The sequence below is a fragment of the Chrysoperla carnea genome, chromosome 1 (assembly GCF_905475395.1).
Source record: "Chrysoperla carnea chromosome 1, inChrCarn1.1, whole genome shotgun sequence".
Lineage (NCBI taxonomy): Eukaryota > Metazoa > Arthropoda > Insecta > Neuroptera > Chrysopidae > Chrysoperla > Chrysoperla carnea.
In genome coordinates this window covers 53,119,619-53,139,218 of record NC_058337.1, presented here as the reverse complement: position 1 = coordinate 53,139,218, position 19,600 = coordinate 53,119,619, and the positions used below count along the sequence as shown (strand labels likewise).

The window sequence follows — 19,600 nt, the reverse complement described above, 5'->3', positions numbered from 1 at the left end:
AAAAATTGTTGATACTGCTACATTTTTGTTTTATGTAAATTATGTAACAACTAATAAATTTAAGTTTCTTTAAAATTTAATTTGGTTATTTCTAAAGTCAATTCAATTACTTGAAAATATATTTATTATTGATTGGAATTTATAATAAATAACAAAATGAATAATTTATATCGATAAAATTTAATAATTTCTTTATCAGTTTACTCTCTATGTTATTTAAATATGAGATAAAGAATTGAATAAGACAAAAAATTGAACCAAATATACATAAAAATAGTTTAGTATAAACTGGAGCCTGATTTTAGAAACAGGACTATTTGATACTGTCTTGCTTTTAGAGATACGATTACTTTATTCGTTTTGAACAAACATGTATATTTTTAAACAAGAAAAGAGAGTTCGAAAATACAAGCCTAGAAAAATATTCTCGCAATTTCCTAACCCATATATATGCCAGCCAGCGTGTTATGATTGCGATAAAAATTATCTAGAGTTTTTAATTTATCCTAAAATATTTCCTACCAGCAATATACTTTGCGAACCAAAATTGTGCTTCAAAAAAACTTGGTTAGAAAACCACGCTATATACATTACTTTTGGGATATCAAGAGGAGGGGGCGGTATATGTCAAACATTAGGTTAGGTTAAATTGGCTGTCCACGAAAGACACTCAGGCTATAGAGCCCATTGTGATACCATATATGTGTTTTAACACCTTTCCGCTGATAATTTCATTTATCAGCTCCTCAATTTCAGAGGCTGAGTGCACCTCCTTCATGCATATATCATGCACTACACCAGCCCATCACAACTATTAATTAAATTATCGAACTCCTTAATACGATACGCCTTAACCAACTGCGCTAATAGGGCAACATGTCAAATATTAATATGAATAAAATAATTTTTTCATTAAACTCATCGTGTCGTTAAAAAAAGATTAAAAGCCTTCCTCTGACTCTTCTTATCAGACAGACATTAAACCAGATAAATGTTTCCAAAGACATGTTACTTATGGTTGAACTTTGAGCCCCCTACCACCATATATAACAATAATTCGTGTTTTTAGATCTATCAGAGTATACGGTTTTTGTAAATTTAACGAAACCTAACATGCACAGGCTCTTGTTGACTTTAAAATTACATATGGGATTCATTGTGCTATATTATTTCATTTATCTAACTTTGCACAGCACTCAGATATTTTTTATACACTTAGCAGACAAGGGACCATACCCAGCCATAAGACACCATTAAAAATACCTCCAATATTTAATAAAATTTTTAAGTGCTATACCACCTCATTAAAAAAAATTTTAATTTTTTTTTTTTCAAGATATGAGTATGGCTTATTATTACTAACTTAACATTAAGCTCACACACATGACATAGTTTAATATTAAGCCAGCATACATGCCCGTAATTTAAAAAAAAAAAAAAGTTCAAGCTTTTTTTTAAATTACTAAATTAGCACTAAGCATGCTTTGATTTTAATTTTAATACACTTTTTTATTTTTTGGATGCTAAAACTTTATGTCGTGTGTTCTATCTTAATATAAAGCTAGTACTAAATGTGCTTGGATTAAATTAATACACTCTTCAATTTTATATGTGCTAAAATTGTTGTGTTAGCTTAATAAACTTAACTTCATTTCATATCTACCTGCACAAATCTTTCGCACTCTTACATGGAATTATATAGTTACCGAATACGACTCCCTATTCAAAACAGCGATCGTAATAAAGCTGACTTACAGGCTAACAGGCCACTATTGGAGGCTAACTTGACTTCCTGAATAGAATAAGATTATATCAAACTTAAAATATAAATAAAAAATATTTGTATACAATAAAAGGATACTTGGAATACCATCTGTATATACTCAAGTCACTAGTCACAGTCAGCGTAGCATGGCAGGGAGGCTATCTGATATTTGACACTGAATAGATAGATTTAGTTGTTTGAAAATAATATTATACAGGTGATTCACCAAAACCTAGAACGTTTTTAAAATAAAGTCAAAATTAATTCGTAGTTTCTTGGCCAATGTTCCATGACAGGGGTAAGAAAGTAAAAGAGGAATTCTCAAATTAAAAATAACATTTTTTAGGTTAAAAATATGTAACAATTTTTGTATATAAAAAAAAGGAATATATCAATTTTTGTAAAAAGCTATCATTTCAATTTTTGTACAATGAAATGGGGGCGAAACCTAATTTTTTTCAGTATATACAAATTTTTCCAAGAGTATTTATTATCATAAATAGAAAATAATAACTTTCAATCGTTTAATTCATTTTTGTTATGATTTTCAGTAGGCAATTTTATGTGGCAAGTCATTTCTCAGGTAGCTACTTTTTGATATTCGATCATTTTATTAGTGAAACTAACGTTTGTCATTCCGAGCACTTAAGGAGGTGTTCTGTTCCAAGGTATCAAGATATGAGAAACCTTCTATCAAAATTTGAATCAAGTAAGGTTTAAGCGCCATAAGAAAAAGCAAACAATGTTTTACATTCACGTAAAATAGAAGCAATTTTCGATACCTGCCTGAAACATATCTCTAGAAGTTTTCTATCTATAAAACATATATATGTTAACTATTTAATGGATCGCCTGTATATACGGGGAATACGTATAAATGTTTGATGACGTAATTTAGTAGTAATACCTTATTTATTAAAACACGTGAGGTACTAAACATATGACTCCATCTTTAAATGTAATTGAGAAACTATTAAAAAACTTGTTTTGTTCACCTAACTATAATAATAGACTCTAGCACTGCATTGAATACCTGAAGAATTACATGAGCGCAGCAGTATATTATTCTTTGTATTATATCTGAGATTTTGTACAAACTTTTATTTAGTTTCACTTGTCCCGTTGTCTGTATGTAATCAAATTTTGCAGGTCAAATTTGATCCACTTCCCGGTTTCCGTTTGAGTTGAAATTTTAAATGCACATTTAGTTTGGATGACAATGCATGGTAAGGTTGAGGCGTACTGATTTTCCATCGCTTCCACCATATTTGGTATATATACATTTTTTTAGTCTTAATTAAATTTTAAGAAAAATATATTTTAAGGAATAAGCTTTTTATTTTACTAAAAAGTAGAAAAAAATTTTATCTATGAGTCACTCATACCCGATTATTTGTAAAAGCTTGCGCCGCTGAATATCAAGAATGAATCGGAAAATAATTAGGCATGTGGAGTAGATGAGGCGTTCCGATTCATTTTTTATATTTTAAATTGAGCGCCTCAATCTTTTACAAATAGTGTGGAGTAGATGAGGCGTTCCGATTCTCCCCTCAATCTTTTACAAATAGTCGGGATGCGTGGCTCATAGATAAAATTATTTTCTACTTTTTAGTACAATAAAAGCTTGCCCCTTAAAAAGTATTTTTTATTAAAATATTTTTTTATTATGGATGTTACCTTCGTTATTATTGCGTGTGATAGTAAAGTACCACTGCCGACAATTAAAGCAGCAATTGTTCAAATTTAAGCCGGGAAATATTTTCGCTCTTGTCCATTTGGCTGGTGTGTAATGTATTTTCATTTATTTTAAAAAAATCTTCTATTATTAAGGTGTAGAGACATTTCTATCTATATAATATAGTTGAAATATAAATAAAAAAGCACTGAAAGAATCTTACTTAGAAATAATATTAAACGGTCGTGTTCAAGTCTTATGAAGGATTACATTCGGAGTATTCAAATATAATTCCAGTAAAACAATAATTTATATTGAGACTTCTGTCTCAATAGTGAAGGCAAAAAACATTTACATGAGAACGCAAGTCACTAGAATACTTAGGTTCTTAAAAAATTATCCAATAAGAAATTAGTTGAACTACACAAAAATAAACTTTTTCATCCGAAAAATTTGCTAGAAAAATTTTTGTGAATAAAACAAAGTGAATACATTTTTATTTCTCGTATCCCATTATTGATATCGTAAAATTTTTTTAGCGACATTTTGGCAGATCTAAGACTTGTATTAAACCCTTTTCTTTAAATTTGTATTCATGATTCCTGAATTGTACACCAGAACTTAATATTCCCGATGACTTGCACACCAGAACTTAATATTCCTGAAATTTAGGTCAGAAGTTTCATATGTTCAAAATGGTTCAAATTCATAGAAAAACTTATTTCTACTCAAACAACCTGTATATTAACATTTCTATCAATCAACGACATAATCTCAAACGGAAAATTAAAAAAGATAAAAAACACATTTATATTTTTTATTAAATACAGATATCAATGCCAAAGCAACGCCACTGTTATTGAACACAAACTAACAAAAATACAACAGTTCATCCTCCACTGATTTTTTTTTTTAATAAATAAATTAAAAAAATCAACTTTTTTTATTTAAATAATAAAACCCACATTTTATAAGTTTGTGAACTGACCGAGTGAATAAAACAATAAAATAAATTGATAAAAGATAATATAGTTGTGAGTAGTAAAAAAAGTTTAAAAACAAAGTGTAAGAAAATATTTACAAACAAGAAAAATTCACATGTACACAATAGGATGTATCAGTAGCAATATTTATTGTCATTTGACTATAATTATTAAAAAAAAAAAACGTGTTGTTTTTAAAAAAAACATTTTTAAACATTGAATAAGAGCTGACTGAATTCAAATGGTTATGTGATGATTATAAAGTGTAGTTACTATGGTGATTTCATTTTAATCTACAACAAAAAAACCTCCGAAGTGTTTTATTAGTGTTGTTATTGTTGTTTTTTGAACAATTGTTTCAATAAATATTTATAATTAAATAAAAATGGCAACCAATAATAATGGATATATTGCAACTGGTACTGATAAAGCTTCAATACATTTTGTAAATAACCACGTGAGTTTTATTTTTGAATCTATTGTAACAAATCCATGTTAATTATTTATTGATTACTATTACACATTTATTTATTGATTACTAATATTACTATTACACATTCTCCTTGAAACATGTTGAAAAATCAACGATAGAATAACATTTAATTGTTTATTTTATCAAATTTTTTTTTATTTTTAAATAAATGATATTATGAAAGAAATAAAAATAATTTCCCTACATTTGACTTTATTTGTAAGATAATTTTATGGCATTAATGTTTGAATATGATTTCCGGCATGTAAACACTGTGGCTGACGCGTACAGAACGTAATCTGGAGGTCTCATTTTCCTAGTAAATCTGAATGTATTCAATTATCATTTAATAACATGGCTATGCCCATAAACAGATTCTCTGTTTTTGGAGTGATAATCCACAAGCCATTGTTAAACAGCCATTACATCCACAAAAGTCCTAATAAAAAATTAATGCCATAATATTTTCTGTCAAATTTCATGAATATTAAACATTTCAATTTAAAGTTCGCCGCCTCTAATAAAAATATCCGTTACATTTTATTTAGTTCATAACAATTATGGCTTTAGTCCAGTACTATTAGGTTTTTACCTCGGAACCCACTTATAGTGAATGCATTTTGATTTTTTTGGATGTTCTGAATTTCTTATACTTATACTAAGTAAAAATTTTATCTATTGAAACCTTCCGCCTCCGTTTTTATACCCTGTGTATATGATATATTTATCAAGGTATACTAATTTTAAACCCAAATTTGTAACGCTTAGATATATTGATGATACGAACAAAGTTTTGGCATAGGCGTTCATAGAATCAAGTAATTAAGTAAGTCTGTCCGCCGGTGATGACGATAACTTTAAAATGAAAGGAGATATCAAACACTAAACCTTTTCGTCGCCATCTTGGAAAATGATTTTTTTGCGTTTTGGCGTCGTTCTATTCATTAAAATTTGATGTCTTTAGTATCGTTGGACATGGCTGCGTTTTATCTTCAAACCGATTCAAGTCAAAGTACACGCTACGATTGATAGCAAAAACTTTATTTATGTTCAAAGTCAAAAAAGTTTTTCTGAGTTTCTTGTTGTATTGGTTTTTTGCAAATGGTTTTTTAATTGTGCAGCTTCTTCGTCAAGACATATCGAGCTGAAATTTTTGTAGCGTGCTAAGGACGTAAAAAGTGAGGTTGAAGTTCGTAAATGAGCATCATAAGTTCATTTTTTAAACCGTTAGAGGGTACAACAAAAGTTTAAGTGTAAAAAATATTCCTTATATAAAAATAAACAACTCTTGTTGGAAATATTTGTTCGTAAACATCGCTGTTTACCCGCTTTAGTGTAAATTAGATTAGAAACACAAACCGTAACAAAAAGAAACCCACGAAAATATTTTTTACTTTGAACACGATTACCTTTTTTTTCACTCGTAGCGTGTACTTTGTCCTAAATGAGTTTGAAGAAAAAACGCAGACAAATCCAACGACACCAAATCAAATCGTCGAATGAATGAATAACAAAATTTAGTGTCACAGAATTTGGGTCGGTCCGTAAATGCACTGGACTATAACTTAATTTATAATTATTTGTTAAGAATTGCGAGTTTAGGAATACATATTTACATTTCTACGATAGGCCAAGTTGTAGAAAATATAATTTGTCTATAATTTATCATCTAATCTTTTTCCATGAGTTTAAAATTTACAGGAAGAATCATGGCTGATAAACTGAAGTAAAAATTAATTATAATAACTTTGCTGATTATACAAATTTTCATTTAAAATACGTAAAATAATTGATAGAAATTATTAAAAGACTTTGTGGATAATAGGATCATCACATATCGGACCCATAGTTTCTAAGGACTTTTCATTTTGGAATTTATTTGCCCACAGTCCATATCATGTATTGTCCGATTGCGGCCATGCACCCAAACACCCAAAAGAGTGCAGGTACTCTACTAAAATCAACTTAGCCAAGAGAGACTAACAAATCAAGAGGCCAATCTTCAAAAAAACAAAGTGCGTTTTTTATAGCACACAATTTAATTTATCTGGTTCGGATCTTCTAATTCTCCTTTAAAATAATTTATATTTGAAAACGCACTTTAAAGTTTCCAACGTTGGCCTCGTTAAGTTGATTTTAGTATAGTACAAAATTTTTTACTTATTTATGATAATGATTAATTCATAGCAATTTTCAGTGCATTTATGAATCTTTTTTTCGGTAGTACGAAAATTCTAATTCGAGAACATTCTTGTAACCTTTTAACCTGCTGAAAAATCGAAAAACATGATAACGGTTTAAACAATGACAATGCTTTGTTTTCTGTTAAAAATGATGTATATTTTGTAATAATCTACATTTATTTATAAAAAATAACAATTTTGTAAAAATTTAAATCGTAGTCAAACAAATCATGGCCACTTTTCTGATATACTCAATGAATTATGACTATTTTACATTTAACAAAATTGAAAACTGTTTATATCAAGAGAGGGTGAAAGTTATAAAGCGGTGGTTTTTACCTTAAAGCCCAGTGAAGCGGGCGGGTATCTAGTCAGAAAATAAATGCAAAAATATTATAGATATAGTTCTGTTAATTTTGCAATCAATTTCAACTGAATCTGTTTATTTATTGGAAGAAAAAAAATGGTACACAAATTTTATATTTCACCATTCGATAGAATTCACTCGATTTACTTTTTGGAAATAACCATTTTTAAATTAGTTTGGTTGATATGACACGTTTAAATAGTGCGATAAAATTATCAAAGCCGTATTATTTAAATAATGAAATATTTTTTTTAAACAGGGATCTCTATATGTGCAACATTTCGATGAAATCTATTTTTAACGCCTGCATATAGTGAATGTTATACGGATGTTAAGTTTGAAACATTCGCCTGCATGTGTAACTGAAAGTAGTATCGTAGTCTCCAAAAATAAACCATTTGGAGGACTGATTTGGATCGAATTCGGGGCTGGTAGATGCGTTTCTTTAAAATTTTCATTTACTCATATATTGTACAAATAGTCCGCTCAAAATATATATATATAATATAATATATAAAACGGTTTTTGGCCAATATATCGGAAACCATAAACTCTGTGAAAAAAAGTTTCAAAGAAATATCGGAAATTTTTTTCCTAAAAAAATTTAGATTCCAAATTTGTGATATCATCAGCCACTTTCCCGAAAATCGGGAAAAGCGGCCTAATATATATGTGCTAATTAACAATATCTTGAAACTAATTGATTTGATAAAAAATTGTTGGAAATTTTTTTCCTAAAAAAATGTAGAGTCAACAATTTCGATATCTTTGGCTGTTTTCAAAACGATCAATCTTATATATATATGTATTTTTTTTTTTTTAAATTTTTTAATTATTATCCTCGAATAATGCGTAAAATGTCCTGAAGTTTGTTACTCGGGGAGTTTTTGAGATTGCTGAGACCTGATTTTGCTATTCTTCTGAGTAATAATTGGGAAGATAGTAAAAATTTATGTACACGTCCATGTAAAAGACGAAAATAATTTGTATTAAATTATAGAAAAATGTTGTAGTTATAAATGTGAAATGTAACTGAATCCTGAAACTGAGAGCAAAGAGAAATTTTGAGAAATCAATAAACTTAATGAATTTTAAAATTATTATCAAAGCATATAGGTACCAGTGCATTCGATGATGTAAATCACTAAATAAAGGTGTAAAAATTTTACACCTGTTTAAAGATAGGGTAGAAATTCCTATAGACGACATCGAAAGCAGGGCGAACCGACCTCCAGGTGCGGTGTAGATCATTTTTATCGTCATATTCACAATCAGCGACTTCAAAACCCCCCATTAACAAAATTCAGGATTTTTTACGCGCACTATTCGAGGATAATGATTGGAGAATTATAAAAATTATTTGAAAATGTCTTTCATAAAATCAATTAGTTTCAAGATATCGTTAACTTGCATATAAATATATATATTTGGCCAATTTTCGTGAAAATGGATGAAGATATCACAATTTCGGATTCTACATTTTTTTTATAGGAAAAAAAATTTCCTACAATTTTTGTTTTAAATTTTTTTTCATATAGTTAATGGTTTTCGAGATATTGGTGAAAAAACGTTTTTTTTTATATATACATATAGCGTTAATTCTCGAAACGCCAGCACTCCTGAGATTGCGCGTATGTAGGATCGATCTTAAACTAGATGCCGAAACCCTCCTTTTTTTTAGTTTTTTTTTCCTTTGAATGAGTCCATGAAATCATTTTTTTTTCAGTTATTTTGCGCGGTCTAAAATGTACAGCTGTTCACTTCTTGATTGAACTAAATATTCTTCAAAAAGTAAACTTTGTTTATTGTTTTTTCGAAAAACAAAACAATCAATTACATCCTCTCAATACAACAGTAATTTGTTTATTTATAAATATACTAGCTGTGAACTACCCGCTTTGCTGGGCAACATCCCCACTTGCACCCCTCCCTCCACATTTCCTTGCGTGGGATAACAGTTTTGTAATGTACACGTCATGCTCTTTTATTTGATACCCCACTTAGGTATATTTGTAAATATTCGATAATTCCTTCCCACTTTCTCGCTACACCTTTCTACCCTCCGAAGGTTAAAAGTAGATAAAAACAATAGATCTTTGAAGCTGGTTGTATATCGTGTCAATATTTGAGCTTAATCGATGCACAACTTTTTTATTTTTTTAAGCATATCCCTTTCAACCCCTATTTCCACCCCTTAATCTACTATAATATGGATGTATTATACATAAAAACCTTCCTCTTGAATCACTCTATCTATTAAAAAAAAACCGCATCAAAATCCGTTGCGTAGTTTCAAAGATTTAGCGTACATAGAGACATAGGGACATAGGGACAGAAAAAGCGACTTTGTTTTATAATATGTAGTGATATCTAGTTTTGTTTGCAATGTTACTTTTTATGGTAAAAACGCGGACTAAAAATGTTCAAAAATGTCTTTTAAATGGTAAAGATCCCTATACTTTACATGTTAAATATCGACAACTTTGAAAATTTATAGCAGCTAACAGAGACGGTCAACGATCCTAAAATTCGTTTTATAGCTTGATATCTTTGAAAACTGTACCTATCTTTGAAGTTTTTCGTGCAAAACTTATTTTAGTCGCATGCCGTTAGAATTACCTTAATATACCTGGGCTTTTTTTTTTTTTAAATTATGTATATTTGTCTTTTTAAGAATATTCATAATGAACTTCCAATTTTAAATAAATCTCGAACTAATAGCAATATAATTTGGGGACACTTTTCACAGATATTCTTAATTGTATAATAGGTTGTTTGTAATGTTGGTTACAAGATTTCAAAATTGAAGGACCTTAACGAGTTTATAAGGACATTAAAGTGTCACTTAACGAATGTTGAAAGTAGTAAGTTCTAAGTATACATAGAAACATAAGACATTTCCTACATGTTGTTCGAACTTGTTATATAACAAACTCTATGACTCTTTTAGTAGCTGATGACTGATTACATACAGAAAATAAAATAATACTTGAAAGTTTTCAAACTTTAAGGTTATATAATCACGGGCCGCATACACTTCCTGATTATTTCTTGTTGATGGTTTCATATCGATAATTAATGAGTATTTTTACGCACGCGTTTTTTATGAATCAAAACAAAATGTAAGTGAAGAAGAAATTTCGCATTTGCTGTTAGTGAAGTACAGAGTCAGTTCCACACTTCACCAGCATTGTATTTCACAAATAGTATATTACGACCTTGGACCAGAATGTGTATTTCCTGGCGTATGTGAAATAATGGCCGCCCTGGCGGAAAAAATATTTGAAAAAAGAATAAGTCTTAATAATTCTTTGGAAACTCTGAAAAAGTCTTAGAAACTTTAAAAAAGTATTAAGAACTCTGAATAACTCTGAATTAGACTAGTCCGAAAACGTTGAGAAATTTCCTAAAGTTCCTAAGACTTTTTCAGAATTTCTTATTCTTTCTTCAAATATTTTTTCCACCAGGGCGAGCTTAGTATATCACATACATCACTGAATCCAACATTCTGGCCGTTGATTTTATACTATTTTACGACCTAAGACTAGAAACTCGAATCTCCTGGCATATGTACCTAATATAGTATGTATACTCTACGTCTCAAAATGTGCACTTGTTTTACCATTCTGAGTGATAAAGCTATAACAATCATATAGTCATGTCCCTTAGAATGTAAAACACTTGCACATTTTGTGACGCAGAGTATATATCTCATCAGGGTCTAAAAAATTTTTATTATTCTAGCATCGCCCATACTCGATATTGGACCAATGTTTTGTAAAGTAATGAAATGTAGCTTATTGTATGCAAATTCTTAATGTTTGTCTGCCTTGCCACAGTGGGAACGAGTAAAGCCGAAGTAAGAAGCAGAAAATTCATTATTGAAATATTTACGAAGCAAATAAAATTTCAAAATAAATAATTCAATTTTTATAGTAGAATAATACAAGATGAGCCCAATAACCAAGTGTTTTCGGGAAATACTCGGCTACGCCAAAAGGGAGGGATTTTACGGTGTGTTTCAATGCATTCCTTAACTCTATCCATCTCTTTTTAGTCTGCATGAATGTACTGGAAAATTATTATATATTTTTCGGTATTAAATATAAAGCATGAATCACTAGCTGGATACTCTTTAGATGAGCAGAAGAGAATATTCTTTTCTGTATTAGAGAATGTAGCAAACTTTAAGTTTTTCGGTAGATTAAGCGTCCTGAATTGAAACTCAAACGTACCTACAACCAATACTTGAATTGAAGTGCCAAGCACGATTTTCGGATGAATGATCTCAATTTTATTAAGAATTAAATTTTTGTAAGAAGTAAGAGCGACTTTGACCTTGCTTTTGAGCTATCGACTCGGGTAATTTTCCTATTAAAATTAGATACTCGTCAAATATAAGTCTTGTTTTGGGCATAATGTTTCTGTCTAATTTTTGATATTTCTGAAAGCCTGCGTTTGTTGCCATAATACAAGATATACTACTGTTAATACGTAAAATACTACTGTTTCAATTGCCTATGTAACTACAAATTATAGGATTTTTTTTATTTGCCTTCAGAATATCTTAACGGCCAACATAAAAGTAAAAATTAAAGTAATCATTAGATTCCTGGTTGAAAATGATCTTGGCTTTATAAAAAAGATCACAGAATAACCAGCGTTATGTTGTCAGCAAAAATTTTGCGTTTATTTCTACCCAAATTATTTGATTTATAAATCAATAATTTGAAAAAAAATTTTATACGAATCGACCATAAATATGGGGTTTTCGTTTTAAATTTTGGAAGATTTTGGACGTTCGCCTTGTTAAGACCAATCATGGACATTTCAAGGTCACATAAATACGCTCATTACGGATTTTTTGAACTTTTGTTGGATATATTTCTTAAAAAACTGCTTCTGCAGAAAGCTGATGCGTTCCATTATAAATGTGACCCTGACCCCCGGGCGTATATTCCACACACTTAACTCCTCTGCATATGCAAAAAATTATCTTTCCTAACTAAACGTCGCAACGTTATTGTACGACCTTAATTGTTTGATACTTAACATGTAATAGATGTTTGTATTTGTTTCAAAACAAATTAAAACAAGGTTTTGAAAATACTATACCATAATCTTATTTATCTCTTCGAGAATAACAACGTTAAGGAGAAATGGATTTGTAAATATAAATGATAAGATTTTATTGGAGAAAATTCATTCCTCAGTTTATATTTCAATTTATCGTGTAAATAAATATAAGCTATTTCCATACTTTGAACAATTGAGTTTTTTAATACAGTTAATAAGAACAAAAAATAACTGGGTTTGCAAAAAGTCACATGTTTTGCTCGTAAAACATTTTTTTTAAAGTGTACAAAAAATTAAAAAATAGTTATAAATTTTACTATAAATTTTTAAGTTAGGATATTGTTCAACAAATGCGGTATTTATCAATTGGACATGAGAAAGGAGCTAGATGTACGAACGAACGATGATAGCACTTTTAGCACTGGCGTTTATAATAGACAGACGGCACGAGTTTTACAATCTATTCTTTATAAATGCTGAATTAGCTCTCACTTTTTGTATGATTTTTCGCGAATTGAAAATAGCTAATTATGATCCTTGGCGTGAAAAGTAAATGTGGCATACAGTAGAACTCCAATTATCCGAACTCCGACTATCCAAATCGCCGATTATCCGAATCACTTTCAGAAAAAAATTTGTCCAAAAAAAGTCTAAGTGCGCTATTATTCTTCCCCCCGCGAAGCCAGTGTTTGCGCGTTCGCTCACTATTGTCCTTCCCTCCGCGAAGTCAGTGTGGGCACAACACTGATTTATATTTAAAACATGTGAAAATATCATGTTTCTTTCATTTAATTCAATAAAAAAATAGTGCAATATCAAAACGGAGCTTTTTTTCTCTCCAATGGCAATTTTTTTAAAAAAACTCCGATTATCCGAATATTTGATTATCCGAATGGATCCCGGTCCCCATTAATTCGGATAATTGGAGTTCTACTGTATTTTCTATTTTATAGTTTTATAGGTGGAATTGGCGATGTTTTTATTAATTTGGAACATGCAGCAAAACAGAAAGTAGGGCTGCACTTTACTATACTCACGTATCGAAAAATTAAAAGTAAAGAATAATTATAATGAAACATTATTAATGTTGTAATTTAGTTATAAGTCCTCTTAAGAAAGAAACTGCGCGATAGTTTACAAAATATAAGATTTGCTCAATTTACCTACAATAAAATTTTATGAAAATTTATTTACGGACGTTTATTTACATAACATTATTAATGTTAAATACGTTCTGTACATAATGTAATATTAAAAGTAATTTATTTATACATTCAACAAGCGAACTATGAGCTCATCCTAAGGCTTAAAGAACCCTTGTAAATCCATTCATACGTTAAAAACAATGTCAAAATATTATTTAAAAAATAAATATTAAATAGGTTATGAAATTCTATACGTTTTGTAATATTGTGAAAAAATTTTTTTACTAAAAAAATAACATAAACTTGTCAAAAAATTTATTGATTTACACAATATTTTTGTGAAGATTTCCAAAACTAAACCTGTCTAAAAGACATAAATTTTGATTAAAACTATGACATTGATCGCTAAATGTAATTATTTACCTCCCACGGCTTTCCGCCAGCAGTGTAAATTTTAAAATATGAATCCATAAAATTTTGATCAGCAGGTACCTATTATTGCCAATCACATGAGTTTTTTATTTTCTTAAGTTCAGTTTATTTGTCCTTGGATAAAACTTTGTATATATTCAAAGTTAATAAACAATCAAGTTACATACCAAAAAGTCAATAATTTATCGTCAATTAATTTTAAATAGTAAAAAAATGTACATTATAGCCAGTGAGCTACTAACATCTGAATGTCGTCAGCTTCAGGTACGAAAAACCTGTTATTATGCTGCAATTCAGACCAGGACCACACTTTTGATTTCTAATCCTTCGAGTTATGAGTATACAACTTTGGCGAGATTTTGAGGTTTCCTGTACCACTCGTGGAAGCCAAATTTTTTTGGAAAAGTGTGGTTCTAGGTTAATTTATAAAGCCACACTGGTCTCATCTCAGGTTTTTTGGCAGCTTGTTTAGACCATGCATGTTTTTCTACAACTTTGAGGAGGGGTTAAATTTTCTACGACTCTGTTTGAAACTTTTTTCATTCTTAAATTGCAACCATTAATTGTAACAACCCCTTTTAGTCCAGTTTCGGTAGTATTGTAACTTTATTCTAATCGGGTATACTAACGACAAAAATAAACATGATTTTGGAGCTTACTTCTAGTAGTAGTACAGCGCCGACATTATGGTCATTGCTTTGTACATCGGTTAGCTGTGCGTCCTAAGGCACTGTGCATTTTGTTATTTTAGTGATTACTTAGTTTGAATTCAGCAGCAGTCACAAATTTATTATCATATGTAACTCTATTGGATTTTTTTTTTGTTATCTCGAGGGGTTGGTAAGGTTTTGAAGTTTTTAGCCCTGCGTTCAAAAAAGGGACACAGAAAACGATATTATCGTAAACTATATATTAAAGATCAAGTTGGAATTTTACCTGCATATATGTATTCATATATAAAAGATATGGAAAATGGTCCTACTAAAAATATTTTGGACTTATCTGAAAATTTCAAAAGCGATTTTTACGGAGATTACTTTTGTAGTTTTTTTCTGATCCTCAGCATTATCAAAAATTAAACCAAATATATTGAATGACTATTATTTGAAATTGTCTTCTATTTGTTATTAGATAAAAAGTCTAGTTGACTTTTAAGTAATTTTTTAGATCAAGGTAAAATCAAGTCACTTTATTGTCTAGAAGACAAAATCTATAGCCCAACAATTTTTAAAACATTTCTGCATCTAGCTTACAAAATGTTGTACCTTTTTCTTCAAAAACAACTTATTGAAACATTAATTTTTGACCATTTGTTGGTACCATATTCTTGCAAAATATAGGCAAAACATGGGCAAAAAAAATTAAAAATTTGCAGTTGTGTGTGTGTGTGTGAATTGAGTACATGCATAGAGGCAATGTCTTAAACTTGTGGTACACTCTGTTTATTATTTATTAACGCATCAAAATGTTTTAACAAAATTTTGTATTCTGTTAAAGTTTTGAAGTCTTTACTTTAACAGGATGCAATGAATTTTCTCGTAATAATTCTCTTAATAATTAAGTTAGGTTTTTGCAGGAAAAAGTTCATATTTATCAAAATTTTTAGCGAAAATTCAACGTACAACGTGCAAAGAATGACAGTGTTAAACAAAGAAAAATTGTTTGTAGACAGAACTCGTCATTGCTTTGAAAAAGATAACGAAAAGGGAAAAACAGAAATTCAAACATTTCTAAATTCTCTTTAAGTATGTTTTCGTGAAGATACGATTTTTTCAAGTTGAATTCAATTAAATATAAAAACTTTGTGTGTGTTTTGGCGTCGAGGGGATAATTTTTTAACGTTTCTGAAACGAAATTTATTATTTGCGGATCCCGTACTACAAAAAATTCAAATAAAATAAGACATGCATTTTGAGTTATAATATGAAATAGAAAATTTTAAGCAATTGTAGCTTCTAAACGGACCCTGGTAATAATTAGTAAAGTGATGTAAAGAAACGGATTTACTTAAATATCAACTGGAGATTAAAACTAACTGAGTTAAACGTTTAGATAACATGCCTAAATGTTAATGTTTGAACTATTTCTTATTATTTAAATTGTTAATATACACAAAATAGATGCTTAGAGATAATTAGAGTAGACTTTCAGTAACCCGAACACTCAATATTCCGAAACATCCGTTATCCGAAAACATTTAAGTCTAATAAATTAGTTGAAAAATGATAAAAATCTGTGAAACAGCATTAATTCAAAGAATTTTTTCTTCGTGTTCCATTCACCTTTAGGATCATTCATCACCACTAATCTCTGCATTCGTTTGAAAATTGGAAAATTTTCAACCTCTTCCCTCAAGCTACCCAAGAGACAGTCATAAAAAATTTATAAAATGAATATTTTCACAAAAAATTTTTTTTAATTTCTTTTCTTACGATTCTTTTATTTAAACAATAAACGCATCGGTCGAGGGGTTTTATAATTATATTTTCTTTTTGACTGTATCTTGACTATCTGAACTACACGGTTTTTCTCCGGCTTATACATTGTGGTAACTTCTGATAGTTCTACGACTGTACTCATCGGTATTTGAATATTTTACTGCACAAATATAATTTGTTCAAACATATCCATTGATTATATAATAAAATATATTATTTTCAATGAGCTTGTTCAATTTCAGTTGAGCGACTAATGACTGAGTGAAGTTTAACTTATTCGAATAAATTCTTACAATCGTATTTGAGATTTGATCCATAATTTCCAGGAAAGTGTTCAGATATTATTCTAAAGTTTTATAAAGAAAATGTAACCCATGGAAATAACAAAATAAAATCTGCATTTTAGCTTGACGTTTTACTTATTGTTAACATACTTTTCTGCATAGGCTTAGATATCAATTTTTGAAGTGTTTATAATAATAATTATTAAGGTTGTTGAATGCCAGAAATGGATCTTTGATGTTTCTTTTGAGACATAGCCGTTTAGAAAATTAATCAATTTTTACTTTATAGTTTGCATAAACCTACAGGATAATATTTTGAAAAGTTTATCCACATTAATATTTCGTAAGAGTCTACAGTACAGAGGGGAGTATGGTTTTGTGAATATCACTCTTGCGAAACTTCGTGAGTGGCTTCATTTCTGTGTAACCTACCACGTTTACATTAAAAATTAAATGTACCATTCACGAAACCATACCCCTCTCTGTACTGTAGACTATAACTGAATATATAAAAAGGAAAACACGTGAAAAATTTGTAATTAGAATTTATTTTAAGTTTTAAAGTAGGTAATTCTTAATAATTCCTTCGCTTCTTAAAAATTTCTGTAAAGATACCACTTTGCGTATTTGAAAATTTCCCTCCTCAAAATTTAACTTTAGGTTTAAAACTGGAATATGGTATAATAAGTAACTCATCAATAACCAATGATTTACGTTTAGTATGATTTATAAAACAATATGCAATGGTCACTTTGTAAATAGGCTATCAAAAAAATTCAAATTTCTCTCTTAAATACAAATATTTGTCGAAAAACTACAAAAGATTCAAGATACATTTGACTCAAGGTACTACATCTTACCTTCTAAATCATAATCCAATTTGAATCTCTAAAATAGTATGTAATACTCTAATACGTACCTATTATATTATTACTTCAGACTACAGAGAATTTTTTTCTGCATTAAATTACAGTTCACATTTTTTATATATTTATTGAATTTTGATCATTACACTATATATACTTCTTCTTTATTAATCTTGCACGCAGTGGCTGCAACATTAACTTCAGACGCGTTATGTTACTTCATAAATATTAATTTTAGAAAAAAATGTTTTACGAAATTTGTAGATTTAAAAGTTAAGATATTATCATTTTCTTGTTTAAACAAATATTAGAAGACACATCGGTCACATAGCCAATAAGTAAATTGTCAATATTTACTCATGTATATCTGTCATACTCGTATAAGTCATAAACGGTTAGTGATACAAAAAAAAAATTAGTTTACAAAAAGTAGTTGAATTATCTGCAATAAAAGTTATGAACATTTTGGACTAAAGTGTACGGTTATGGAATATAACCTAAAACGGTTTTCCTTAAAACGGAGGCACTTCCTCCGCCTAGTTTTGTACGGATTTTGTGCATTTACATTCAGTACCTGATAATGAACCTATTTAAATAATAAAAAACTCCTGTAATTTAATGCAGAAAAAAATTCTCCGTAGGCTGAAGTATATTATTATTATCTATATCAATATATCTGTTATAAACCTAACTAGCCAGTGCATTAATGTTAACTAAACAATTCAAAAAGCACATAGCATAGCACGTAAATTAAACTGCACCTTTGTAGATAGTCGTCCACTATTATAATAATAGTCAGTGTCGAATTTTATTTGGTATTTAATATAAGTTGGGTTGTGTCGTGACGTGTCGTATCAATGTGACGCCACATGAAACTACACTTGTATCTAAAACAAACACTTTTGGGTACAAAATATTTTAACCACATTTTGCCTTTACCGACAATTATTACACAAACCTTATAATTTACTGTTGTACTAAAAATGTTATTTGAGACATAGATATCGTAAATTAGAATTTGCAGTAGTTAATATTGATTTTAACACTTTTAAGCCCGTACTAATAAAAGAATAAGACACATATCGCGTATCCAGGAAAAACAGGCTAGATAATAATATATAAAATAAAAGTGTTGCTGCATACGGAAGCCTAAATGGCTCATTGTCAATTTATGAGAAAGTGGCGCTACAATAGCTTATTTTTTAAATGTGTACTATCCACAAAAATTACTAGTTCACTTTCAACAAGTGCACTTGTGACTTGCGGCATTATGGATGCGAACCTTTTTCAGATGGTAGTATTTTGTCATGTGCAGTTTTCTAATTTTAAGGTCATAATAAACACTTAATAATACTTTAAAAGGTTAGAAATTAGTAATGTGTAGATGCAAAAGAAAAACATCGGCATATAAAGCATTATATTATTTAAATAATACTAAAGAAAATTTGGAACTAACTATATAAGGTAAATTATAAACATTATCATATTATTATTAAATCCGAGCATATAATTATTAATAATTCCAGACAGTTTTGATAGTGTCTAATTAAAGGATTGTCATCACCGACTGATAGCTTCAAAAAGGTTCGTTTCCATAATGCCACAAATCACAAGTGCACTTGTGACTTGAAAGTGAACTAGTGAATTTTTAAAAGTTAGTTTTATACTGGGTAGTACACATTTAAAATATAAGCTAATGTAGCGCCACTTTCTCATAAATTGAAAATGAGCAATTCAGGCTTCCGTAGCTGCATGATATAATAACTTTTATAGTACACATGTATTAATTACATGTAACGTACGTATATGTAAAACAACGTATTTCTACGAAAATTGTATGCGGTTATGATATGACATACCTATATAGGTTGTAGCTACACAAGTAAAGTTGGTTCATATTCAACTTATAACATT

At 29.3% G+C, this 19,600-nt stretch overlaps 1 protein-coding gene across 1 annotated transcript in view; it reads left to right on the top strand.

Moving 5' to 3' along the window:
- The first annotated feature begins 4,483 nt into the window (after positions 1-4,483).
- The window catches only part of LOC123305193 (leucine-rich melanocyte differentiation-associated protein-like), a 43,752-nt gene continuing 28,635 nt past the window's right edge, over positions 4,484-19,600 (top strand). Inside the window, exon 1 of the mRNA XM_044886836.1 lies at positions 4,484-4,880. Within this exon, the coding sequence (XP_044742771.1) occupies positions 4,809-4,880 (72 nt within the window). The 5' untranslated portion in view covers positions 4,484-4,808. The remainder of the gene's footprint in view (positions 4,881-19,600) is intronic.